The sequence below is a fragment of the Oncorhynchus clarkii genome, chromosome 1, assembly GCF_045791955.1.
Source record: "Oncorhynchus clarkii lewisi isolate Uvic-CL-2024 chromosome 1, UVic_Ocla_1.0, whole genome shotgun sequence".
Lineage (NCBI taxonomy): Eukaryota > Metazoa > Chordata > Actinopteri > Salmoniformes > Salmonidae > Oncorhynchus > Oncorhynchus clarkii.
In genome coordinates, this window is record NC_092147.1 from 6236008 (window position 1) to 6262947 (window position 26940).

The window sequence follows — 26940 nt, forward strand, 5'->3', positions numbered from 1 at the left end:
CCAGTGAGATATACCTGCTGGAGCACGCGATACGAGTGGGTGCTGCTATGGTGACCAGTGAGCTGAGATAAGGCGGGGCTTTACCTAGCAGAGACTTGTAGATAACCTGTAGCCAGTGGGTTTGGCGACGAGTATGAAGCGAGGGCCAACCAACGAGAGCGTACAGGTCACAATGGTGGGTAGTGTATGGGGCTTTGGTGACAAAACAGATGGCACTGTGATAGACTGCATCCAGTTTGTTGAGTAGTGTGTTGGAGGCTATTTTATAGATGACATAACCGAAGTCGAGGATTGGTAGAATGGTCAGTTTTACGAGGGTATGTTTGGCAGCATGAGTGAAGGATGCTTTGTTACGAAATAGGAAGCCGATTCTAGATTTAATTTTGGATTGGAGATGCTTAATGTGAGTCTGGAAGGAGAGTTTATAGTCTAACCAGACACCTAGGTATTTGTAATTATCCATGTATTCTAAGTCAGAGCCGTCCAGAGTAGTGATGCTGGATGGACGAGCAGGTGCGGGCAGTGATTGGTTGAATAGCATGCATTTAGATTTACTTACGTTTAAGAGCAGTTGGAGGACACGGAAGGAGAGTTGTATGGCATTGAAGCTTGTCTGGAGGTTAGTTAACACAGTGTCCAAGGAGGGTTCAGAAGTATACAGGATGGTGTCGTCTGCGTAGAGGTGTACCAGAGAATCACCAGCAGCAAGAGCAACATTATTGATGTATGCAGAGAAGAGAGTCGGCCCGAGGATTGAACCCTGTGGCACCCCCATACAGACTGCCAGAGGTCCGGACAACAGGCCCTCCGATTTGACACACTGAACTCTATCAGAGAAGTAGTTGGTAAACCAGGCGAGGCAATCATTTGAGAAACCAAGGCTGTCGAGTCTGCCAATAAGAATGTGGTGATTGACAGAGTCAAAAGCCTTGGCCAGGTCGATGAATACAGCTGCACAGTAATGTCTCTTATAGATGGCGGATATGATGTCGTTTAGGGCCTTGAGCGTGGCTGAGGTGCACCCATGGCCAGCTCTGAAACCAGATTGCATAGAGGAGAAGGTACGGTGGGATTCGAAATGGTCGGTAATCTGTTTGTTAACTTTGGAAAACCTTAGAAAGACAGGGTAGGATAGATATAGGTCTGTAGCAGTTTGGGTCTAGAGTGTCACCCCCTTTAAAAAGGGGGATGACCGCGGTAGCGCTCCAATCATTGGGAATCTCAGACGATACGAAAGAGAGTTTGAACAGGCTAGAAATAGGGGTTGCAACAATTTCGGCAGATAATTTCAGAAAAGTGAGGGTCCAGATTGTCTAGCCCGGCTGATTTGTAGGGGTCCAGATTTTGCAGCTCTTTCAGAACATCAGCTATCTGGATTTGGGTAAAGGAGACATGGTGGGGGCTTTGGCGGGGTGCTGTGGAGGGTGCCGGGCAGTTGACCGGGGTAGGGGTAGCCAGGTGGAAAGCATGGCCAGCCGTAGAGAAATGCTTATTGAAATTCTCAATTATAGTGGATTTATTGGTGGTGACAGTGTTTCTTAGCCTCAGTGCAGTGGGCAGCTGGGAGGAGAAGCTCTTATTCTCCATGGACTTTACAGTGTCCCAGAACTTTTTTGAGTTAGTACTTCAGGATGCATATTTCTGTTTGAAAAGCTAGCCTTAGCTTTCCTAACTGCCTGTGCATATTGGTTCCTAACTTCCCTAAAAAGTTGCATATCACGGGGGCTATTCAATGCTAATGCAGAACGCCATAGGATGTTTTTGTGCTGGTCAAGGGCAGACAGGTCTGGAGTGGGTCTATTCCTACCTAGTTCAAAATGTTTTGAATGGGGCATGCTTATTTAAGATGGTGAGGAAGGCACTTTTAAAGAATAGCCAGGCATCATCTTCTGACGGGATGAGGTCATGGTCATTCCAGGATACCCCGACCAGGTCAATTAGAAAGGCCTGCTCGCAGAAGTATTTTAGGGAGCGTTTGACAGTGATGAGGGGTGGTCGTTTGGTCGCAGACCCATTACGGATGCAGGCAATGAGGCAGTGATCGCTGAGATCTTGATTGAAAACAGGTGTATTTGGAGGGCGAGTTAGTTAGGATGACATCTATGGGGGTGCCTTTTTTACGAATTTGGAGTTGTACCTGGTAGGTTCATTGATAGTTTGTGTGAGATTGAGGGCATCAAGATTGGATTGTTGGATGGCCGGGGTGTGAAGCATGTCCCAGTTTAGGTCACCTAGTAGCACGAGTAGCAAGATATGTGGCATATCAAGACGCTGATGAAACAGCATGATCATTACACAGGTGCACCTTGTGCTGGGGGCAATAAAAGACCACTCTAAACTGTGCAGTTTTGTCAACACAATGCCACAGATGTCTCAAGTTTTGAGGGAGCGTGCAATTGGCATGCTGATTACAGGAATGTCCACCAGAGGTCCTGTCAGATAATTGAATGTTCAATTCTCTACCATAAGCCGCCTCCAACATCGTTTTGAGAATTTGGTAGTACGTCCAACCGGCCTCACAACCGCAGACCACATGTAACCACATCAACCCAGGTCCTCCAGATCCGGCTTCTTCGAATGTGGGATCATCCGAGACCAGCCACCCGGACAACTGATGAAACTGAGGAGTATTTCTGTCCGTAATAAATCCCTTTTGTGGGGAAAAACTCATTCGGATTGGCCAGACCCACCCATGGGCCTGGCCAGACCCTCCCAGGCCCACCCATGGCTGTGCCCCTGCCAAGTCAAGTGAAATCCATTAGATTAGGGCCTAATTTATTTCAATTGACTGATTTCTTTATATAAACTAACTGTAAATGTGTTGAAATTGTTGCGTGCTGCATTTCTATGGTTGTTCATTGTAGTTACATACTCAAAGGACAGCCCTTTGAGCAACAACCTTATTCCTGGTACAAACTCCAGCAACCTCACTCATTTCTGAGTATCTAACTGGAAGATGTAAATATGCCCCGTAGTTTTTCCATAGTTCACAGGCCATTGGATGGAGGCTGCATTGAAGAAGACAAACTTTGGTTTTGCCTGAGTTGCCCAACTTCAGTTATTACAACAACAAACCAAACCAAAGATGTTAGTGCCCCCTGCTGGAAATAATAGGCACTGTCGTCTTCTGCAACAAAAAAAAACAAATCTTTACTTAACCAGGTAGGCCAGTTGAGAACAAGTTCCTCAATTACAACTGCGACCTGGCCAAGATAAAGCAGAGCAGTGCGGCAAAAACAACAACACAGAGTTAAACAAACAAACGTACAGTCAATAAAAACAATAGAAAAATCTATGTAAAGTGTGTGTAAATGGAGAAGAGTAGGGAGGGTAAGGCGATAAATAGGTCATGGAGGCGAAATAATTATAATTCAGCATTAACACTGGAGTGATAGATGTGCCGAAGATGATGATGTGCAAGTAGAGATACTGTTGTGCAAAAAAAAGAAAAAGAGCAATAAAATATGTTTCTTATATTGGCTACTTTTCCTGTCTGGAATCATTATCACAATATGTATCCTTGTATTGTAATTCATTTTATCTAAATTAGGTTAGTGCTGCTTGTGACCGGTAGTAATGGTGACTGCATATTGTTGCTTGGTAGGTATGTGTATGTACTATGTATGAATGCATTGTATTATTGAATAAGTTGGACATGCACTGGCAATGCAATTGCTATAATACAATGTCTATTCTGCCTTTTTTTGCTTAAAAAAAAAAATCTTTAATTAAAAAACTGTTGATCTCCAAAAAGAAGAAAAAATGATAGATGTGCAGTCGATTGGGCCTAAGGATTAGACTCTTTTCCAAGAGTCTAGGGATAAACTAGTCTCGAATGGGCATCCTTCTAAATCTCTTCTCGTTACATCTTGATTATTGGTTCGCTAATCCCGTCAATATTATCCTCCGTCTTAAAATGTTAAGGACTACGTCGTGGATTGTAAATTGTGTGTCTTGCTGTGCTTTCCTGTAACAGAACATACAGAAACCATTACAAAAAATATATAAAAAAAGGTTTCCCCGTGACATCATTTAAAGTTTGAACATTTTAAAAACAGTGATATTCAAAACACTAAGACATTCGCGGTGATGTGGGGAGCAAGGCAATACCCTTCCTCTGGCTAGAAACTCAATAGAGCTTTTGAAAAAAAAATCACTGGTTTTATCCTTACTTTTAAAATCCTACCCCCTCATCTTTTTAACCACAGATCATAGAAACACACCGTTTTCACATATGTAAACACTGGTATGGTGCTGGAGAAAATGAATAGGAGGTTGAAAAATGGCGGCGTTGCTCTTTAAGCGTGAGAATAGCATGCAATTCACCCACTATTCGTTTGGGGGGAGATTGAATAAATTTGGCAGAGGTGTGTCTACAGAGGTGTGTCTACAGATAACCCATATTCTGAATTTGACCTAAAACCTTAATTATTTCACCACTTTTATACACCAGGAAACCACGAATAAGGTCAATTTACCAGTTCCAAGTAGAAAAAAAAGCATCTCCTTTATTCATTTGTTTCAACCAATGAAATAACAACGTTCAACACGCACTGTAATTTACAGCTTGATAAGAGCTAGGTAAATCCGTTTGACACTTGTTTTTAGATATATTTTTACATTGTAACCATTGGAGACTAAATGTGAAACGAGTCATATGGCAGGAAACTGAAGCATATCAACTTTTTTTTTTTTGTAGATTATTATTATTATTATTTTTTTACCTTTATTTAACTACTGTGCCATTATGCAGAATTTAAATTGCCCGTCGACAAAATTCAAACTACAAGATGGTACACCGTATTTAAAGGGATGGCTTAAGATAAATGTACCCTGTTGAATAAAAACGCCAAGAGAAAATCGACAACCGAAAAACCCTCCCACTTGCTGGCCAACAGATGTTATTGTGGAGTTTGCATTCATTGAACAATCTACCCTAATCCTGTCTAATCATGGAACTGTATGACAACGGTCCAGCTGTCATGAAATGTGCGCCAGGCTCCAATTTAAACTGTCACGTGTGGTCTGAGTTCCATAAAGATTCAAATAGGCTACATGTCCCAGATTATTGCATAACGTTAGGCTAATATGATCCTCTATTGCTAGCAACCCTCAGGAACAACTCCGTGACAAAGTCAATTAAATAAAAAAAACTGAATGGAATTGAAGGAAACTAACATCAGTGACATTTTTATGTAGATATTACTGACGGTGGCGACTATTTCACATGATACCAATTGTAAAATATAACTGAGAAAAGCTGTCTCCAAAATGTATCCCTGCAAATTATGAGGGCATACATTAAAAATGTGGAATAATGGCACAGCTATTTATAGCCTACTTCACTGTGGAAAAGGGGCTGCAATTACTTGTCACGTTGATATGATTTTCAGTTTGCTTCCGAAATGTGATTGGTTTCACATTTGTCTACAGGGATAATAAGTTAAAAAAAATAATAATAATTTAAACCATCGCTATGTGTATTTACAATCCCCTTCTCCAAACAAATTATTAAATTACCTAGTGCTTATCAATGGCTCTTATACAATTTATAAATTACAGTGCATGGAGATGACATCTGAAAAAAGAAAGATGTTTTTTTTCCACTTGGAACCGGCAGGTTTGCTCAACCTTATTCGTGGTTTCCTCGTGGGTAAAGGTGGTGGAATTATCAGGGAATTAAGTCAAAGTCAGAATATGGTTTACCTGTACACACTTTCTGCACACCTTATATCTTACATTTCCATCCAAAATTAATAACGGGGTGAATAGCATACTATTCTCATGCTTAAATTCAAAGTAAAGAGAAAAGTGCATGAATATTTACAGGTGCTTAATGCAGGTCAGATTGTCCCCCATAGTTATTAAATGCCAAAAAGACAGTAGTAATGTCACATAAAGCTAAGTCCAAGTTCCTGCAAAATACTGCACAAATTTGCAGTCCCAGGCTACGGAGCCTCAGAATTTATCTGGTAAACCTGTCCGGGGGATTCTCCCCCTTGGAAAATCATGAACTGGGGGAAAAAAAAGTTAACAAATATTTCCAGAACTCTAAAGTCTAATATACAGCTTGTTTGACTTGTATGTAAGTATGACCTGCTCTGTATGAATAATGAGACTAATCAAGAGATTAATCAATAACCAGGCATGGACAGGTTAATCATTAATCAGCTTAGTGGTGTTAAGATGGTATTAAATCTAGTTTCGTGGATATGTTATAAATAATACTGGTCTATCTGTTAAAATGTGTAATACTCATCTGTATGCAGACGATACCATTGTCCCAACTGTAGACCAGGCATTGTTAAGAGTTCCAAGACTTTGTTGCCTTGACGCAACGCAATTCATTAATGTAATTTAAAAAAAATTCTATAAAAAGTAGAGTTATGTTCTCAAAGGCGTACTTTCAAGGCTCGGGATATTTTTCCAATATAAATCTTATTGCAATGTTACAGTGCAGAAAAGCCACATCCCTGATTGGCAGATGTGTGGCAACCCTGAATAGAGGCACCTTCTGCTCATCGGTTGTTCTTTACAAACGCTGTTTTGAATTAAACAAAAATTGTAACCACACATTGAAGAAAGCTGTAAAGCTGAAATGTCTGTGTATGCTATCCCCGATGCAGTAAAAAAAAATATATATATATATATTATTTTATTAAATAAGGAAGTATTATTTGTGCAACATTTTTTGGAGTGCCAACCCATTACACCGGTTGGTCTGAAATGGTTTTTTTATGCACCAGCCAAGCTTCTGGGAGAGCGTGATAGCTCTCTTTTGATTGGTTAAAACTTGTAGATAACGTGGGCAAGACTAAATACACTACATGACCAAAAGTATGTGGACACCTGCTCGTTGAACATCTCATTCCAAAATTATGGGCATTAATATTGAGTTTGTCCCACCTTCGCTGCTATAACAGCCTCCACTCTTCTGGGAAGGCTTTCCACTAGATGTTGGAACATTGCTGCGGGGACTTGCTTCCATTCAGCCACAAGAGTAATTAGTGAGGTCAGGCACTGATTTTGGGTGATTAGGCCTGGCTCGCAGTCAGCATTCCAATTCATCCCAAAGGTGTTCAATGGGATTGAGGTCAGGGCTCAACCCCATTAACTGGTCAGGGTCAGTCTAGTTCTTACACACCAATCTTGACAAACCATTTTTGTACGGACCTCACTTTTGGATGGGGGCATTGTCATGCTGAAACAGGAAAGGACGTTCAAACTGTTTCCACTAAATTGGAAGCACAGAACCGTTTAGAATGTAATTGTTTGCTGTAGTGTTAAGATTTCCCTTCACTGGAACCAAGGGGCCTAGCCCGAACCATGAAAAACAGCCCCAAACATTATCTACAAGGTGTCGAAAGCGTTCCATAGGGATGCTCGCACATGTTGACTCCAACAGTTGTGTCAAGTTGGCTGGATGTCCTTTCCTTGGTGGACCATTGTTGACTGTGAAAAAAAACCCAGCAGCATTGCAGTTCTTGACACAGACCTGTGCATCTGGCATCTACTACAACACCTAGTTCAAAGGCACCCAATTACCCTCTGAATGGCACACATACACAATCCTTGTCTCAAGGTTTAAAAATCATTTTTAAACCGGTCTCCTCTCCTTCATCTACAATGATTGAAGTGGATTTAAAAAGTGACATTGTGGCGGGCCGGGTGCCTGCAGGCTTGACCTCGGTCGTCAGTTGAACAGTGTTTCCTCTGACACATTGGTGCAGCTGGCGGGTGTTAAGATACTCGATTTGGCAGGTCATATTTTGGATGCATGACTCGACCTTACTCTCCCGAGCCCGTTGGGGAGTTGTAGCGATGAGACAAGATCAAAATTGGGGAGAACTAGGGGGGTAAAATACACACAAAAAAATGACATCAATAAGGGATCATAGCTTTCAGTGTGTCATGGAAAGAGCCATTCATAATGTTTTGTACACTCAGTGTATATTAACGTCGGGTATGGGTCTCAGATTTACACTTTATCACATATTGTCAGGTGTTTGCGACTGGGTTATTAGCAATTGCAGGCAGGTGTGGGTGAACAAACAGCTGACCCACACATTACTACTGTGCACCCGGCCTTAAACTGACCACAACTCAACCCAATATGAAATGAAGACATGCATACAAACAGTTGATTAACAATGTGGAAAACCGTGTAGAGTTGCATGAAATTCACTTACAGATGGCCACATTTCAAATCCTTCAGTGGTAACTGAAATCGCTGGAGTTCTAAAAACAAAGCAAACATCCTGTGTGCAAGGTTAGAGAAAGTATGACTCACATTGGTGACAGGCATCATTTGCCAGGCTGTCATAGGTGACGAGGCAGCCAATGGAGGAGACAGGATCGCAGGATTTATCTTTACATTCTCCATCCCCTGCCCGTTCTCCCACAGCCCCATCCCCTGTCCGTTCTCCCACAGCCCCATCCCCTGCCCGTTCTCCCACAGCCCCATCCCCTGCCCGTTCTCCCACAGCCCCATCCCCTGCCCGTTCTCCCACAGCCCCATCCCCTGCCCGTTCTCCCACAGCCCCATCCCCTGTCCGTTCTCCCACAGCCCGTTCTCCCACAGCCCCATCCCCTGTCCGTTCTCCCACAGCCCCATCCCCTGTCCGTACTGCAGTGCAGCAACATAAATGTCACTGCCAAAAGTCTGCCATGGTCCCATTGAGTCAACCGCTGCCATCAGTCCCGCAACAACTTCTGCACTCAGTTTCAGGCACCTGCACTCAGCTTCAGGCACCTGCACTCAGCTTCAGGCACCTGCACTCAGCTTCAGGCACCTGCACTCAGCTTCAGGCACCTGCACTCAGCTTCAGGCACCTGGACGCTAGTGTTTCAGGCACCTGCACTCAGTTTCAGGCACCTGGACGCTAGTGTTTGTGTCATCGGGCCGTAGACCACTGCTGTCCCAATTTACGTGTGGGATGTTCCCAAGTCCTGTAACATGAACAACACTAAAAACAAAAAGGTCATATACTGTACGATTCTGCAGGTCTTTACTTGGCAGGGAGCCTGCCAATGGCGTGACTAGTTCTAAAGATTTTCACATGAATTTCACAAGGTCTGAAAATAATAAGTATATTGGAATTCAGCAAACACACTAATAATATACAATAATAAAAGTAGAAAATGTTTACTGGTTCCTTAACATTTCATAGAAAACTATAACAAATGCTGTCAAGTCAATAGTAGCCCTCTGCCCATATACCACTGCCGTTTCCTGATGACAAAGATTTCAAGGTGAGCGGTCTCCCACCAGAAATATGCTGTAGCTTGCCCATCTCCAAGGCAAATATGGTTGAAAAACAAAGTTGGTGGAAGTTTTACTCGATACATTGTAATTTACCTTTGTGGAAAACAAAGGCCAGGGAGGTTGAGGTGAGACTGTTTGTGGCAGCACCACGGTACATGTATTGATCCCTGACACCAATGTATCCAGCTCTTCCTCTGACAATGGGCTATACAATGCCATTACCGATTATCTGTCATGCACCTGTTTACTGTTCTTATAGATATCCCGCCCCCCCCCCCAAACAGCTTTGCAATACATGAGAGGAAGAGCAAGCAAAGGAGTCGGGGTATAGTCTTCATGAATGCTTATGCTTGGACATCCAGTCATCCCCTCCTCAAATTCCACATCAGTGTGTGCTTCTGCATCTTGATATAAATTAGTGACCAAACGATGTAGCTTACTAAAGGCGTTCGACCACTTCCAGGGGAATCTGGATTTGGTTTGCAACGGAACTGAGCACTACAAACTCCTGGGAGCATATGAACTCCAAGAAGTCGAGGTCCCTCTAGCAATTGCGTCAAGTTAAATTTGAGCCTCTCCAACACGATTTATAGCAGCAAATCCTGAATGAAGACTATTTTTTTTGTTTGTTTGTTTTTCTTATTAGTTAAGGTGAATGTTTGGAGTAGTTCCAAGCTAACTTCACTGATTCATGCTCGGAGCCAAATGTATCTCTGTGCATCTGTACTAAATAAAGCAAGCAGTGGCAACAGCCCTAGTAGACGCAACAACAGCTCATGGACCCCCTGGTGCAGCCGTTTAGGTGAATCACTAACATTCTTGGCAGCATGAGTCCAAATGAGCCCTGCTGGGCAACTGAAAGATGTCCTGGCAGTGACAGGGATTAATTGAGAATTTAATTCAAACCAATATTAAGAAAGGCCAAACTAGTCCCATGTAAAAGATGAATCACGCAGTCTGAATGTCCATTGCTCTCATGTGCAGCACAGTCACACAGCTATACTAGCTAGCCCCAAAAGCTTGTCATGGTTGCACATTGTCACAATAATGCATTGTCAGACAGCACTGATGAACATCAAAATTGCATTAAAGTGGATTGGATATACAATATTTCCACAGGGTGTAAATGACTAGTAGGAAAACCTTTTGTCGTCATTTTGTGTCGCCATGGAGATCGACTTCAGATGCAGTATAACGTTAGCTAGCTTAGATTGAGGGGAGAACACCGGATGTTTAGCTCAGCTAGCTTAGATCGAGGGGAGAACACCGGATGTTTAGCTCAGCTAGCTTAGATCGAGGGGAGAACACCGGATGTTTAGCTCAGCTAGCTTAGATTGAGGGGAGAACACCGGATGTTTAGCTCAGCTAGCTTAGATCTGTTTAGCTCAGCTAGCTTAGATTGAGGGGAGAACACCGGATGTTTAGCTCAGCTAGCTTAGATTGAGGGGAGAACACCGGATTTTTAGCTCGCCAACGATAACTTTGATTGCTATTTGCGCGGAGGTTTAACCTATGAATACTTTACACTATCGTTAATGTTGCTTTTATTCACAATCTTCCTGTGCTGCTTTACACATGCATTAGTCATATTCCAACTAACTAAGCGGATTAATGTCAAAAACTCACCTGAGGTGGATTTCACCGAGCTATGCTTTCACCTGTCTCCAAGGTGAAACCACTGAACTAGAGTGAAACACATGTCCTGCACATTACAGAATGACACCACCTCCCCTGATTTGTCAGAATAAAAAGCCCTGTCCACCAGAGCTCGTGTTTCTGTGCTGCTTGCTTGTAGATTTCTAATCTGCTACATTTTTTGGAATAGTTTAGTCACAAAATGAGTGCCAAAGAAAGCTATGGGCCCACAGATTCGACATCGACAAATTTGGTTTTGATTCGCAGAAGAATACTCACGTGTCACAAGTTTAGTAAATTAGTTGGATTAATTCTCAAAATGTAGTTGCATGCTTGCAAATCTTATTGAATTTATTCACATCTTAATTTACATGTTTGCAAGTGTTGTATTTAATCACACATCAGGTTATGAGTTTCTGTTTTATTTATTCATAAAAAACTCACAGGTGCAACTCATATTTTACGTGTGCAAGTTATACTTTACATGCTTGTATAATTTTGTCATTAATTTAAATCCATAGTTACAGTTTGATTTTTTTAATTGATTCAATTTCGATTTTCTTTATTTTTTTATATTTATTTTTTTAAACTGGCCAACTCATAAAAGCCCATAATGTCAAAGTGGAATTGGGTTATCACACCAAACCGGTAGGATTAGGTCTGACATTTGGTGATTTTATACCAAAAAAATGCAAAACTATTCTGAACACCACACGACACATATAACTTCAAAGAAAACATATTTCCCATCTTGGGCATCAAAGCCCTATTATCATGGGCCATTTTTCCTGATGGACACCATTTGTCTTCAACCCCGTTGTGGACACTATGGAAGTTGTCTGATTAGGATATGTAATTAAATCAAAATTTCCATATTAATCCTGTGTCCCTCAAACCAATTAAATTACTCCAAATATAAAATCTGTCAGCGGCCTCAATTAAAAAAAATCTAAAGTATGGTTTCAATTCCAAATTTGAACTAAAATGAATATTCACATAATGTCTTTAAACATTTTAAAATGAGTTACACAAAACATTAAATTAATATTTCACAAACCTTCCAAAATGTTATCACAAAATTCTCACGTTACTAGGGTAACGGGGATAAAGAGATGCATATGGTTTCCATATAAATTGGTTATTGGTTATAAAAATTGTATTTCATAGGTATAACCATGTAATGACAACATCATTTGAACTAAAGAGCTTTATTAACCCAACTGCGGCAAGACACTAAACAAAAACATAGCAGACATTAACATTGAACAGGTCACGAGAACCGGTCATCAGAGCAGGTCATGAGAACCGGTCATCAGAGCAGGTCACGAGAACCGGTCATCAGAGCAGGTCATGAGAACCGGTCATCAGAGCAGGTCACGAGAACCGGTCATCAGAGCAGGTCATGAGAACCGGTCATCAGAGCAGGTCATGAGAACCGGTCAACAGAACAGGTCAGCTTACCGAACAGGTCATCAGAATAATAAAAGTGTGTGAACATTATGACCTTTTCAAAGTAATGTAGGCTCCCAGAACTACTGTTACAACACCTACGTCATCACAACCATCTTCTACACTCAACAGCTACTGGAGGAATGGAAAGACCTGAAGAAACACTACAGGCTGGGTTCTCACTGGGTACACTTCCTGTTGTCAGGCTGTGGCATTGAGCTATGTTCTGTGTGTGTGTGTGTGTGTGTGCGCAGCATGGAGCTGGTTTCACAGGTAGGTCAATACAGTCAGGTTGTGTGTGCGCGTGTGTCTGCCTCATGGTGTTCACCCTGAAAGTCTGGCCCACACCTCTTGTTCAAGATCTTTACGTGGCAAGATATCACAGGCAGTGGTGGTGGAAATATTTAAAGGACAACAAACCGATACCAGTGGATGTCAACACGAGCAGACCAGAAGTAGTCGTTTGATCCGACCCAGATGTATACACTTCACCCAGACATGTGTTTTCATATGTGATGATGCCTGGATACACACTGTCGGTCTTCATTGTATCGGAGACTACACCACTGCCCAAAGCAGCCTTGGACTTCCCCCACTTCCTCATTTCCTTCCATGGCTGTGAGTTTCCTTCAATGACTGGCAGTGGTGCACCTTCTTGCTGAGATGGAAATACCCACGTGTTGAAGCACTTACAGTAGAGTTGGCTTCTGGTGTTGAGCTCAAGCTGACACCATTATATCGCATGGTGACAACTAACTTTTGGGAGGACGTGCTCGTGGTAATGGCAGGGGCGGAACAGTATTAAAGACTTTAAACTCGTGGTTTTGACTACATTCCATTCGCTCCAGCCATTATTATGAGCTGTGCTCCCCTCAGGAGCCTATACAAAAGATTATCGGGGCAATTTACTGTGAAAAATCAAAGCAAAAAAATTGATTGACAAGAATAGAATGACCTCCAGTGGAGTCACTAATGGACCACTGTACATCATCTTAACATGGACAGTATTACAGTCAACATACGCATCTGGTTATAAGAATGAAGATAAATATTATTAATTTGAATAATTGGATAGCTGTCAGTCTCAACTCTTATTTACTTATTTGACCGTTATTTAACTAGACAAGTCAGTTAAGAACAACTTATTTTCAATGACGGCCTAGGAACAGTGGGTTAACTGCCTTGTTCAGGTGCATATCGACAGATTTTGTACCTTGTCAGCTTGGGGATTCGATTTTGCAACCTTTCGGTTACTAGTCCAATGCTCTAACGATGCCTCTAACCACAAGGCTATGCTGCCGATCAAACAAAAACAAGTAGCGTGACAGGGTTTAGTTTTTGGGCACAAAATGGCCACCACTCCGGCGAAGAACTGGAGACCACATGGCATGCAAGAAATTGCATTATTTATTTATTTTTTTATTGAAAAAATAAAAGTTTTAGTAAGTAGTAGTTTATTTAATGTAACAAGAGTTAAACCCAATCTAACAAAAATCTATGAAATATAGATATAAAAGATTGATAACTTGCCTGTCTTAACACCATGTTGTTCAGAAGACTTGTATGTCGCCGGATAAGTACACTATTTTTATGGGGGGGGGGTTTGTTGGCACAACTGGGTTGAAGGGAGACCGAGGCACACAACTAAATGGTGTGATTTAAGTCAATAATCATGCATTTATTTTGGGAAAATATATTCTCAGCAAATGAGCACATATAGATGTTAACATTTATGGCTTATTTGCACATTTGAGCCAAAGTACAAATTCAGCGAAGGCCACGACAAACTGCTCGGTGTGGACTCACTGTGTGCAATAAGTGAATAAGTGTTCAAAAAAATTGTGTGAGACTTCCTGATCTCTCTACCCCACACATAAAATCTATTCTCTTTAAAAGGTCCCTCAGTTGAGCAGTGAATTTGAAATACAGATTTAACCACAAAGACCAGGGAGGTTTCTTGCCCTGAATACATTGAGTTTGGGGCAAATCTAATAGAACACATTACTTAGTACCACACTCCACCAATTCAAGCAGAGAGGTGGCTGCATCATGTGACAGGTATTCTTGTAATCATTAAGGACTGGGTAGCGTTTACAGATAAATCAAGAAACGGAATAGTTAAAACAAGTAAAATCCAAGCGGAAAATCTGGTTTACACCAGACACTGGGTGATGAATTCACCTTTCAGCAGGACAATAACTTAAAACTACACTAGAGTTGCTTTCCAAGACAGTGGAAGTTCCTGAGTGGCCCAGTTAATTTATTTAAATCAGCTTGAATGTCTATGCTAAAACCTGAAAATGTGTGCATAGAAACGATGGACAGCGGTCTACGGCACTGAATCTCAGTGCTAGAGGCGTCCCTACAGACCCGGGTCTCTATCACAACCGGTCATGATTGGGAGTCCCATAGGTTGGCTCGGTGTTGTTAAGAGTCTGGCCGGGGTAGGCCATCATTGTAAATACGAATTTGTTCTTAAACTGTCTTAGTTGCGCACATGTTTTTTTTTTTACAATATTTGCACAAAGCTTACTCACCCTGAAAGACAGCTGCAATCACTGCCAACGGTGATTCTAACATGCATTGACTCAAGGGTGTAAAATGCAGTATTCATACAAGCAATTCATTTGTTTCAATAAATGTGCAAAAAAAAACCTGCCTTCTGTCGTTACGGGGTATCCTTTGTAGATGGGCGTAAACAAGATCAATGTAATCTTAATTGATTTTAGGCTTTAACACAACACGAATAAAGCAAGGGGTATGAATAGTTTCTGAAGCCACTGTAAATCAGGCTTTATTTAACACACCTCACTGCTGGAGCAAGTTACAAAAAGTGGATGATCAATTTCAAGTGTGGATTAAGGACCCGAATTTTCCTTAAATTGTGTTGTATTTTTTTAAACATTGGATTACTGTGATCACGAGACCCTGGGCTCAACGGGTTCTCTAAATACCAAAAATAATTAGCTAGCTTCAGCTAATGGCTTGTCGTCATTAGGCAACTTACTCATGTCTCATAACCACTTCAAAAAGTTACATCACAGGAAAAAATAATGTACACAATCATTGGAAGCTCCAGAGTGTTGTGAAAGGAAAGACCAAGACTTTAAATCACCACTTCAGTTTATTCAATTATCACATTTGTGAAAACCTTAGTTTCAAACAGCAAGATTTAGTCAATGCACTACAAATAGCAACAGTAATATAAATGTACCTTTGTCCCCCTGGGAGTTCCCTTTGCTGCGAGCCTTACCCATCTTCAACTCCTGTCCCATGCACTTCTTGCCGTTCAGCTCCAAGGCCGTCTTGCATGTCCTCCGCTGAGGCAAATTCTACGTAGCCAAACTTCCTGGTGTGCAAGACAATGTGCATTAGAAGACTCCATATAAAACACAAATCAATTAAGCTTCATTGACTTCAAGTGTGCCAGCGATTGAGGATAGGACCAGCAGACGATAACACACACTGGTACCGAAGACATAGCACTGGCTTTGTTCTACCTCCGTACAATCACACGTGAGTACTGAGCAACTACAGGTGTGCCAAGAAATGGAGGGAATCCTGGTCAATAAAGTCAAATCAACTACCCTCTCCCATCAAGAACACCAGTTTGGTCTGGCCAATTAAAAAGTAGGAACGATCAGAAGTCCCGAGTGGAGCATCATAACATAGGAATCCACCGCCACTTACTTTGATGCGCCAAGTCTGACGTCCTGAACTTCAAGGTTCTTCTTTGAGAAGAAAGCTGCCAAAGCCTCTGATTTTATCAAAGTCCTTGTTTGAGGTCAGGTTGCCGACGAATAGAACGCATCTGAGGGGGAAAACGATCAATTAGGTTACGCTTTAAATGATCGTCATCAACGGCAACCTACGAACACCGTCAGAATAACATGAAGGTGACATCAAATGAATCAGTATTAAGTCCCTTGCTGTTCATCATGCGTATTATGGTTCAGTGTGGGAGCAGGTGTTGAAAGGGCTGAACCTTAACTTACCATCGCTTTCAGACTTGGCTTTCTTGCTGTCGGCCTTCCTCTTTTGCAGGAGTCGCTGGGGCCTCTGTGGAACAAAACAGCCTGCTTAGGACCCAAAAACCTTCAAATAACAGAGGTGAGAGGGGAGCTTTTGTATAGACCAGCTCTGTAGCTGACCATCTTTGAAATCCTCGCAGTGTCAGGAAGAACCTACAGCCCGGATGCATTTCAGTCCAAGCACGTTCTCCCGTAGATGTGCCAACACCAAAAGGTGGAGGCAGGGGCTAATGTCGTGTTCAACCTGCCAGTCACAACTAGGAACCTGAAATGTCCAACTTGATAACTGGTTGAATGTGACATGTTTACCTACAACATATTAGCAAGTTGGACATTTCAGAGTACTGACTAACATGTGAATGTGGCATATGGGGCAATAATACCCAGCTGTGATGACTGCCGGAGACCAAGCCACCCTTTCACCAAATGAGTAATAAACCGTAATCAAAATATTACTTACCATCATCATCGTCAGACTCCTCCTTAGCCTTGACCATGCCTGCTTTCTTTGCTGCGGGTGCCGGGGTGGTGTCCGTCCCCTCTTCCTCAGAGTCTGGAAGGCACGACAGATGGCTTTAGTCTCACTAGACCCAAACCATCAACTACAGACCATTTACTGACCAGGGGTTTGGCACATCAGATAAAATAAGTAGTGACATCAAATACATTCAGTATTAAGTCCCTTGTTGTTCATCAAGAGTGCTTGTGCTCAGCTGACCCCCTATATCAATCTGCCAGTGTGGCCTGTACCACATTGAACAACCACCCATTCTTTCGACCAATAAGCCCTACGTGTAACGTCCAAGATAGGCAGCAGCGGGCCCCATCCTTACCCTCATCATCATCGTCGTCAGACTCCTCCTTGGCAGCCGTGACCTTCAGCCTTCTCTGGGGGTGGGGCCTCCTCCTCTGATTCTTCATCTAAAGACAATAGAGTAACATTAAACATCAGCGTTTGCAGTCTAGTTGGTAAAACCACTTAAACACGAGGGCCCCAGTAGAATTAAACATTCTAAGGGTCTACCACCTTTAAAAAAAAGTACACTTATCCAGTACCAAGCATGTGAAAATGGTGCATGTTCGTAGTAACAAATAATAACAATCGTGTTCCCAATGACATCGGTGTGCATTGAGTGATTGACCAATAGCGAGTAGGCATTGCCTACAAACATCTTCCTCTGCTACGAAACATAGAAAGACACCGTTCTTACATGCTGATGTGGTGTTGGGATTTTTTTTTTAAAGTCTACATATTAATCTCCCTTTAAGATATACTATACCCTTAAAATCGTTTAAGAGTGTTGCATAGAGCCCATTTAATGAGGCCCCGTTCCATATTTGTAAGTGTGCCAGCGATTGAGGATAGGACCAGCAGACGATAACACACACTGGTACCGAAGACATAGCACTGGCTTTGTTTTACCTCCGTACAATCACACGTGAGTACTGAGCAACTACAGGTGTGCCAAGAAATGGAGGGGATCCGGGTTACTAGTAGTCACGTAAATCGTTCAAACCATAAACCACTGAGACTAGTGTGCAAGCCTCGTGTCCTGACACTTTCACCGTGTATCCAATAGAAATATGAAAAGTATCTATGGGGAGATATTCATACCGTAATCATCTGACTTCTGCATTGGCTGGAGCTTTTGCGTGTGTGGCTTCGGCCTTTTTGGGTGGTGGGGGGGACGGGGACGAGGGCTTCCTCAGACTCTTCCTCTGAAAGGGCAACAAGTGTCAGGGCAGTGTCATTTACTTAGCCAAAAAGCATTGCTGGTCAGTACAAGTAGCCTTAGCAAACACTCCTATTTCAATAAACAGAACCTTGAAGGGAAGTGTTTAAACAGTTCCTTTGAAATCAATGCTGTCCATTGAGAGCTTAATTCAATATCTACCATTAATTAACTTTATGGGGGGGAAAATACAGAAAACAGCAAGGTTCTTACCCAAGTCACCCTCACTTTCAGCTGCTTTCGGTGCTGGCTTGGCTGGTGCGACAGCCTCCTTTGCTACTGCTTTTGGTGGGGCCTGGAACATTGTTAACACATTAAGATCAAGGTGCGTTTCTGGAGAGAACGTGTCCACTTGAGAGGTCTTACCTCCTCCGCATCACTTTCCGCCTCTTCCACCGCTTTAGGTGGCGGGGCCTTTTCTTGGGGGTTAACCTGTTTCTCTGGGTGGCTCATTTCAAATAAGGAGAGAGTGACAGCTTAGCCTAAATGGTGCATTTTTCTGCTTTACCTTTACCGTTATCAGGGCAGCCATGAGAATGAGATCCTGGGCACAACCGGGTTATCCTTATCTAAAAGAGTCATCTAGCTTCACCGAATGCTAGTCTTTAGTCAATGTACTCATGTCTGATTAAGTTCCCCTTCAAATTAAATCAAGGGCCATAACAGGAAAAGAACAAATGATTATTTGGAAAGTTCCAGAGTATTATGAAAGGATAGGTCAAAATACTTTAAAAAAATCGCCACGTCGGTTTATTCAATTATCACACTTGTGAAAACCTTTACAAACAGCAAGATTTAGTCAATGCACTACAAATATCATGATACATTTTTTTTTGTATAATGTTATTCGAGGCCTCTCTAGTACCTCTTGACTTCTAAAGACATTGACTGTACCCCACCCAAAACATGACAAAACACCGATTTACGAGATTCTAAACGCCCAACAGACATGGGCTGATTTAATCTTCCATCCATTACAATATGCCTTGCACATTTTACCGTTATACAGTCTCACCTAGAGCAAACTAGAACAAAACAAGGATATTAAAGGATACAGGACTTTCTTACAAAAAAAAGGTAAAATGAAATACAAATTGTTGAATGTACAATATGTACCTGAACAAACAGGGCTTTTTCACAGCAAACAGGGTTGCCAGACATTCCATTAACTCTTTTGGGAAAAAACAAAAAACTCATGTGGATGATGCAGGAAGGACAATTCAAAACTGACAGGCAGCTCTCAAGCTGAGAGGGTGAAAAGGTTGGTGCAGGGGGCGCTAGAGAGCCCATTACAGTTATATATCAATGAAGCTTTCTGGAATGTCCAAAAGGCTCTGCCAGCGTATGGGTACGGTGATGAAAACAGAGTCTTTTCAAAACAGTAAAATAGACAGGGATTTTAATCATCAAATTTGATCTTCTTGCCCTGGGGCTTGTCTCCGAATCCACCGCCTCTTCCACCTAGAAAAAAAAAGACAGAAAGTCACGGTCTGTTCCTTTGAAAGAAGCACATTAACACGAGGGTCTAAGTTAGGAGACTGCTTCAGCAGTTCAATGGACCAGATCAGTACCTACTATCTATGAGATTCATCACAAGATATCAGAGTGAAAAGTATCCATCATCTCTGGTCTACGCAACACAAGAGCCAAACTCTGAACCGTTACCTCTGAATCCACCACGTCCACCGCCGCGGTCACCCCCTCTGCCCCCCCTGAAGCCACCGCCACGTCCTCCCCTGCCACCGCCGAAACCACCGCCGCCGCCACGGCCGAATCCACCACCGCGACCTCCCCTGCCACCGCCGCCGAAGCCTCCGCGACCCCCACGGAATCCACCGCTGTCGCCCTTGGGCTTGGCGTAGTCCAGGTTCACGCTGCTGCCGTCAATTTCGCCGCCCTCCATGGCCTCTTTGGCCGCCTTACAGTCGCTCTCGCTGTCAAAGTCGACAAATCCAAAGCTGGAGGGGGAAGGAAGGTGACAAATGAAGGGAGGAAAGAGAAATGCACGTCTGCAGAAGGGAACAGGAAGTGGTGACATCTCACAAGCACAATTGATTTGCAATGCAAATGCAGCAGCCCTTCAGTAATAACTAGAGGCACATTGCTACCATCTCGTCATTTTGTTTCACATCAGACATGGGCAAACTGCCACGGAGTTCAAGGTAGGTGCCTGTTTTGACTGTGATTTGGCTCTACTTCTCGTGCGAATCCATTCACTGTCACGGTGTGGGACAGGAGGAGCTCATGAGAAGAAGTCCCAAGGCCATATAGCAGTTACAACATCATTTACCATTTAGAGTTGCCCGTGTCACGGTCCGTCACCACTCTGGCCCCAGTGGCACTGTCGAAGGCGTCTCTGAGTGACTGGTCTGTGGTGTCTCCAGAAAGCCCTCTGACAAACAGGGTTTTTGTGGGACCTCCTGGCAACGAGGGGGGGGGGGGAAGAGAGAGAACTTATCAATGCTACATTTAAAAGACGTTCTTATCCAGAGCAACTTACTATTGACGCATACAGGTAGCTGGATGAGCCAACCACGCACACGGGAGCCAAGAAGCCACCTTCCTTTCTAACTGACAACAGTCTACACAACTGCAGACCGACAACAATGGGAGTAAAGTAAAAAACCTACCGGATCCTCCTCTGCCTCCGGCGTCTCTGCTTCCACTGTTCTGGCTGTACTCTAGCCGGATTTGCCTGCCCTCAATCTCTGTTCCATTAAGGTTGTCCAGCGCCTCCTTGGCTGCCTCTGCACTCTCAAACTCCACAAAAGCAAACCTGCACAGGAGAGACAAACGGGTTTAAGTTCCTGAACCTTTGATGGGGAGGGAGGGGGGAGGGTTGATGAGACCTTAAAATTGTTTCACAGCAGACATGGGCAACACCTGTTGAGATTAGGGGGTGCCTGTTCAATTTGTGATTAGTCTCTACTTCTCGTGCGAATCCATACAACGCCACTGATCGGCAGAGAGGAGCTCATGAGAAGCCCTGGGGGTTCTGGTCTGACACATCCCACGAGGTCACATCAAACAGAGCAGTAGGCACTGCCGGTTTACCAAAACCCCCCAAACTAAGTCAGGAAACTAGTGATGCTGCAGGAAACCCCCCCCCCCCCCCCCACTCACCCTTTGGGCCTGCCGTTGTTCTGTGGTACCCTGATGGAAACAGCCCCCTCGAATGCACTCTGAAGGGAGTCTTCTGTAGCACTGTAGGACAGGTTGTTAACGATGAGGGTCTTGCTTTCAGCCGCTGCCTGAGCTAAGAGAAGGAACAAGATGATCAAGGTGGATGTTGGCGTGCATCGGCACCACGGAAGTATACATCGCAACAGACCAGTATTTCAGTACTTGACTATCTTTGAAATCATCACAGAGTGTCAGGAAGGAACATTTTTCATCACGACCTGGTCCTGATTGAAGAACTAAAATGCCCCCGTAGTTGGTGGTGCGTACCTGGTGGTCTGCCTCCCTTCTGGCTCTTGATGCCTGTGTAGTCGACCATGATCGAGCGTCCCTGGACATCGGCACCCTGGGCCTCTGTTAGCATCTTGTCCGCCATGGCCTCAGTCTTGAACGCAATGTAGGCAATGCTGTTGGGGGGGGGGGGGGGGGGCAGCTTGGTTAAATGTACTACTATAAATCAGGCCTTAAGAGAAGATACAATATGCAAATACGTTAACCAGGAAACAAAGACAGGTCCTCACCCTCTATTGGAACCGTCCTGGCCTGGGGGTATCCTGATTTCAACAGCATCCGCAAACACTTCCTTCAAGTCGTCTTCCGTGGCCGAGAAGGGAAGGTTTTTCACAAATAAGGTCCGCGCGTCCCTATCTGTTAAATGAGACGGAGAGCATGAATATTCCCATTGTGATGGTACAGTACAGACCGCTTCATGTGTTTACAAAAAAACTGACACAAGAGGGCGATGTGCACGAGTTGAGTTCTTAAAATACAGACAATGAGCATTCAGCTGCACCCCAAAATAGTTACTATGCAAAAGTTCAAACAAATACAATCTTAGCATCTGTTCAAGCAAGAATCAAAACAATTCCAAGTTGATGTGTTCAGAAGTAACAAATTTAAAACTAGGCTGTTGAACAAGCACAGATCTCTATGGCTTTCTCACTTCAGCCAAGAGCGCAAACCTTTCTGCAAGGAAACACCCCCCCCCCCCCCATACCTTTCTTCTCCTCCTGGGAGTTTCCTTTGCTACGGGCCTTGTCCATCTTCAACTCCTGTCCCATGCACTTCTTGCCGTTCAGCTCCATGGCCGTCTGCATGTCCTCCGCTGAGGCAAATTCTACGTAGCCAAACTTCCTGGTGCGCAAGACAATGTGCATTAGAAGACTGCATATAAAACCCATCAACTAGGCTTCATTGTCTTTTTCAAGTGTGCCAGCGATTGAGGATAGGACCAGCAGACGATAACACACACTGGTACCGAAGACATAGCACTGGCTTTGTTCTACCTCCGTACAATCACACGTGAGTACTGAGCAACTACAGGTGTGCCAAGAAATGGAGGGAATCCTGGTCAATAAAGTCAAATCAACTACCCTCTCCCATCAAGAACACCAGTTTGGTCTGGCCAATTAAAAAGTAGGAACGATCAGAAGTCCCGAGTGGAGCATCATAACATAGGAATCCACCGCCACTTACTTTGATGCGCCAAGTCTGACGTCCTGAACTTCAAGGTTCTTCTTTGAGAAGAAAGCTGCCAGGGCTTCTTTGATTTCATCAAAGTCCTTGTTTGAGTTCAGGTTGCCGATAAATAGACAGAACGTATCTGAGGGGGGAAACGATCAATTAGGTTACGCTTTAAATGATCGTCATCAACGGCAACCTACGAACACCGTCAGAATAACATGAAGGTGACATCAAATGAATCAGTATTAAGTCCCTTGCTGTTCATCATGCGTATTATGGTTCAGTGTGGGAGCAGGTGTTGAAAGGGCTGAACCATAACTTACCATCACTTTCGGACTTGGCCTTCTTGGCAGGCGGGGTCTCCTTTTTGTTGTCGGCCTTCCTCTTTGCAGGAGTCGCTGGGGCCTCTGTGGAACAAAACAGCCTGCTTAGGACCCAAAAACCTTCAAATAACAGAGGTGAGAGGGGAGCTTTTGTATAGACCAGCTCTGTACTTGACCATCTTTGAAATCCTCGCAGTGTCAGGAAGAACCTACAGCCCGGATGCATTTCAGTCCAAGCCCGTTCTTCCGCAGATGTGCCAACACCAAAAGGTGGAGGCAGGGGCTAATGTCATGTTCACCTGCCAGTCACAACTAGGAAACTGAAATGCCCAACTTGATAACTGGTTGAATGTGACATGTTTACCTACAACATATTAGCAAGTTGGACATTTCAGAGTACTGACCAACATGTGAACGTGGCATATGGGGCAATAATACCCAGCTGTGATGACTGCCGGAGACCAAGCCACCCTTTCACAAATGGGTAATAGAAATAAACCTTAAATCAAAATTTTACTTACCATCTTCATCCTCATCGTCATCATCTTCCTCCTCGTCATCGTCTTCTTCGTCATCATCCTCATCGTCGTCGTCAGACTCCTCCTTAGCCTTGACCATGCCTGCTTTCTTTGCTGCGGGTGCCGGGGTGGTATCCATCTCCTCTTCCTCAGAGTCTGGAAGGCATGAGAGGTGGCTTTAGTCTCACTAGACCCAAACCATCAACTACAGACCATTTACTGACCAGGGGTTGGGCACATCAGATAAAATAAGTAGTGACATCAAATACATTCAGTATTAAGTCCCTTGTTGTTCATCAAGTGTGCTTGTGCTCAGCTGACCCCCTATATCGATCTGCCAGTGTGGCCCGTACCACATTGAACTACCACCCATTATTTTGACCAACAAGCACTATGTGTAATGTCCAAGATAGACAGCAAGACCCATCCTTACCCTCATCATCGTCATCTGACTCCTCCTTGGCTGCAGTGACCTTCACTGAGGGCTTGGCAGCAGCCTTCTTTGGGGGTGGGGCCTCCTCCTCGGATTCTTCATCTACAGAAGAGAGTAACGTTAAACATCCTCATGTCCAGCTTAGTCCGTAAAACCACCTAAAGGTGCATCTAGAACTCATCAATTGGGCTTCAAGTGTGCCAGCGATTGAGGATAGGACCAGCAGACGATAACACACACTGGTACCGAAGACATAGCACTGGCTTTATTCTACCTCCGTACAATCACACGTGAGTACTGAGCAACTACAGGTGTGCCAAGAAATGGAGGGGATCCTGGTTACTAGTAGGCACATAAATCATTCAAACCATAAACCACTGAGACTAGTGTCCAAGCCTCATTAATTGTCCTGACACTGTCACTGTGTATCCAATAGAAATATAAAAAGTACGTATGGTGAGATATTCATACCATCATCATCATCATCATCATCTGACTCTTCTGTCTTAGCTGGAGCCTTCTTTGCAGGTGTGGCTTTTGCTGGGGTCTTTTTGGGTGGGGGGGCCTCCTCCTCAGACTCTTCCTCTGAAAGGGGCAACAAGTGTCAGGGCAGTGTAATTCAATTCACCAAAACTACAATCGTTGATGGTCTGTAATTTCACTAAACAGAACCGCAAAGGGAAGTGTAAATAGCTCCTTTGAAATGAATGCTGCCGATTGAGCGCCTGATTCAAATATCTCCATTGACGAAGTACAGAAAATGACACGGTTCTTACCAGAGTCATCGTCCTCTTCACTTTCTGCTTTTTTTGCTGCTTTCCCATTCTTAGCTGCTTTCGGTGCTGGCTTGGCTGGTGTGACAGCCTTCTTTGCTACTGCTTTTGGTGGAGCCTGGAACATGTGAACATAGTCAACACATTAAAAACAACGTTTATTTTTCTGTGGAGAGAATGTTACCACATGAGTGGTTAGTTTTACCTCTTCCTCATCGCTTTCTTCTTCGCTGGATTCCTCTTCCACCTCTTTAGGAGGTGGTGGGGCCTTTTTCTTGGGGTTAGCCTGTTTCTTTGCTGCCTGTGAAAATTGAAAAATTGGGTTCAGCATTATACAAAGTTATGGACAACAAATCAAATCTAGAATGTGTTTAGTGGTTTTACTTGCTAGCCATTTACCTGAACGCAAAAGAGACTTGCTATGAACATATGGGCAAAAATATATTTTAGGACAGCCAGTAACTAACCTATTTAATTTGAGGCAATTTCGAACGAATGTGACAAACCATTCATGCTTGACAAACCAGACATGCTTGTAACTTGCCGACTTTGGGGCTCGCACCTCGTGTGTGGCATTTGGGGGCTGGCGCACAACCCACGTGGAGAGCACAAGTACGGCGCTAGCTAGATGCTAATGTTAATTATTTAGTTGTATACCAAATTAGCGTATCTCAAAGTATTGTCGCCACGTTTAACTAGCAATATGCCCGGTTGAAGAAACATTCAGCTCATAAATAACGATCATGGTACACGACAGACCTTAAAACATTTGCGCTGGGCAGCTAGTTAGCATTAGCTAGCTAAACCAGCACATTGCCTACGGAAGTCAAAATCCAACTTAGATTGAACTAATAAAATATTTGTCATAACGCCATAAAAAAAATCAACTACTATTAAAATTACAGAAATAAGTTGTTAACTAGTTAACGTACGAGCGAGCCAGGGTACGAAAGAGCACGCTTGATTCGCGAACGCGCATGTATGGCCATTTTAGGCAGAACTGTAAGAACAGAGAAAACATGGCTGATCAAATCTGGGTCGAGATGAACGTTAACTGCTTAACCTCCAATAAAAAAAAAATTAAAGGCCACAAAACAACGATTGTATCAGACTTAACACCAAATAAATATATATTTTTGTTGCTAAGTAGTAGAATGAAATGGGCAAGCCAACATTAATGCGTGTCTCTGCCATTTTCTAATGTCGGGCTGTCGTCTATTGCAATAGAGGATACTTCATTTTGGATGTAAAAAAATAAAACACCCGCATTGACAAACCACACGATTTAAGTCACGGAACATAAGAGTATACGAAGTTGTCTTACCTTAGCTAATTTCACCATGGTTGTGTTGGGTTAGGACGATTTTGGACGTGTAGAATGTTAAAGCTCAACAAAAAAAGGATTACTGTTCGCTGCACGTGGCCCAACCTACTCTTTCGAACACCGAGGAAGAAAGACAGATACGTAGAGAGACGCGCGGGTTACTTTCCTGCTCTGCGCGTACACTGTACCCCGCCCACATTACAAATCTCCTCCACTCACAGAGCAAACATTTGCATAGTGTCTGCGTATGGGGCTTTCACGTGCACGCGGATTTTGCACTTGATTTTAAAACAAGGCCCCCCCCAACCACCAAAAAAAAGCAGTTACTCGAATGTGAATTTAAACGAATCGGTTATCGTTGAATCACACGCTTGGTTATTTCAAATTATATTTCTTTGTTCACATTTGACTAATTATATAACTGCGAAAAAATGATATCCTTGAGTCTTGGGCTATGCTTATGCATGTCCAATGTAAGCCTACAAGCGTCCTTGGTCCACCATACCTACACATATTTTGAAGCCATTATGTATGTTTGTACATGCCACCTAGCTATTAGACAGCTAAAATGTCATTACATGTCGATTTGTCCAAAAATACACTATAATGCTCAATAAATTGCTGGAATTTGTTAACATTTTTCGATTGAAATGACACTTTGTATTGATACACAGCTGTTTCGATTTGAGCCACGTGGTCTCCTCCAGCTGCCTATCAACCACGTGCTTCTTCTTCGACTATGGTGTGCTGATGTTCAGCACTGCGCTAATTATCTGATCCACATCAACTCTACGTTATACAACAGAACTGTG

The 26940-nt window shown here is 43.3% G+C and overlaps 1 protein-coding gene and 10 non-coding genes across 12 annotated transcripts; all 11 read right to left on the reverse strand.

Moving 5' to 3' along the window:
* Window positions 1-15768: 15768 nt before the first annotated feature.
* Window positions 15769-15905, reverse strand: LOC139418369 (small nucleolar RNA SNORA57). Its single transcript, XR_011635313.1, has one exon. It is a non-coding gene; the product is annotated as a small nucleolar RNA SNORA57 (small nucleolar RNA).
* Window positions 15906-16223: 318 nt separating this feature from the next.
* On the reverse strand, window positions 16224-16296 carry LOC139418348 (small nucleolar RNA SNORD82). The gene has a single exon (XR_011635309.1). It is a non-coding gene; the product is annotated as a small nucleolar RNA SNORD82 (small nucleolar RNA).
* A 715-nt stretch (window positions 16297-17011) lies between these two features.
* On the reverse strand, window positions 17012-17084 carry LOC139418344 (small nucleolar RNA SNORD82). Its single transcript, XR_011635308.1, has one exon. It is a non-coding gene; the product is annotated as a small nucleolar RNA SNORD82 (small nucleolar RNA).
* Window positions 17085-17722: 638 nt separating this feature from the next.
* On the reverse strand, window positions 17723-17859 carry LOC139418381 (small nucleolar RNA SNORA57). The gene has a single exon (XR_011635315.1). It is a non-coding gene; the product is annotated as a small nucleolar RNA SNORA57 (small nucleolar RNA).
* Window positions 17860-19034: 1175 nt separating this feature from the next.
* Window positions 19035-26265, reverse strand: LOC139417062 (nucleolin). 2 transcript variants are annotated; one of them, XM_071166408.1, is made up of 16 exons: window positions 26129-26265; window positions 25010-25105; window positions 24808-24922; window positions 24503-24616; window positions 24032-24127; window positions 23602-23754; window positions 23081-23164; window positions 22770-22896; window positions 22291-22427; window positions 21815-21941; window positions 21564-21700; window positions 21237-21369; window positions 20744-20889; window positions 20404-20533; window positions 19779-20071; window positions 19035-19574 (listed from the first exon to the last, which is right to left on the reverse strand). In XM_071166408.1, exons 1-16 carry the CDS (start codon window positions 26144-26146, stop codon window positions 19513-19515), a joined length of 1968 nt encoding a protein of 655 aa, XP_071022509.1. In that variant the 5' UTR covers window positions 26147-26265; the 3' UTR covers window positions 19035-19512. The 2 variants fall into 2 exon arrangements, with proteins under 2 accessions (XP_071022509.1, XP_071022446.1); XM_071166345.1 differs by having other exon boundaries at window positions 24032-24133.
* LOC139418335 (small nucleolar RNA SNORA75) lies at window positions 20232-20367 on the reverse strand. The gene has a single exon (XR_011635306.1). It is a non-coding gene; the product is annotated as a small nucleolar RNA SNORA75 (small nucleolar RNA).
* On the reverse strand, window positions 20968-21099 carry LOC139418330 (small nucleolar RNA SNORA75). Its single transcript, XR_011635304.1, has one exon. It is a non-coding gene; the product is annotated as a small nucleolar RNA SNORA75 (small nucleolar RNA).
* On the reverse strand, window positions 22499-22635 carry LOC139418375 (small nucleolar RNA SNORA57). Its single transcript, XR_011635314.1, has one exon. It is a non-coding gene; the product is annotated as a small nucleolar RNA SNORA57 (small nucleolar RNA).
* On the reverse strand, window positions 22960-23032 carry LOC139418353 (small nucleolar RNA SNORD82). The gene has a single exon (XR_011635310.1). It is a non-coding gene; the product is annotated as a small nucleolar RNA SNORD82 (small nucleolar RNA).
* Window positions 23833-23905, reverse strand: LOC139418341 (small nucleolar RNA SNORD82). The gene has a single exon (XR_011635307.1). It is a non-coding gene; the product is annotated as a small nucleolar RNA SNORD82 (small nucleolar RNA).
* LOC139418363 (small nucleolar RNA SNORA57) lies at window positions 24225-24361 on the reverse strand. Its single transcript, XR_011635312.1, has one exon. It is a non-coding gene; the product is annotated as a small nucleolar RNA SNORA57 (small nucleolar RNA).
* Window positions 26266-26940: the final 675 nt, after the last annotated feature.

Excerpts from the sequence above, each read along its gene's own strand:
- LOC139417062 (XM_071166345.1), bottom strand. Across the intron at positions 23,755-24,031 it reads GTCAGATGACGATGATGAGG|ACTCTGAGGAAGAGGAGATG; the intron begins GTAAGGATGGGT and ends CATGCCTTCCAG. Across the intron at positions 23,165-23,601 it reads TGACGATGAGGATGAAGATG|AGGCCCCAGCGACTCCTGCA; the intron begins GTAAGTAAAATT and ends TTTGTTCCACAG.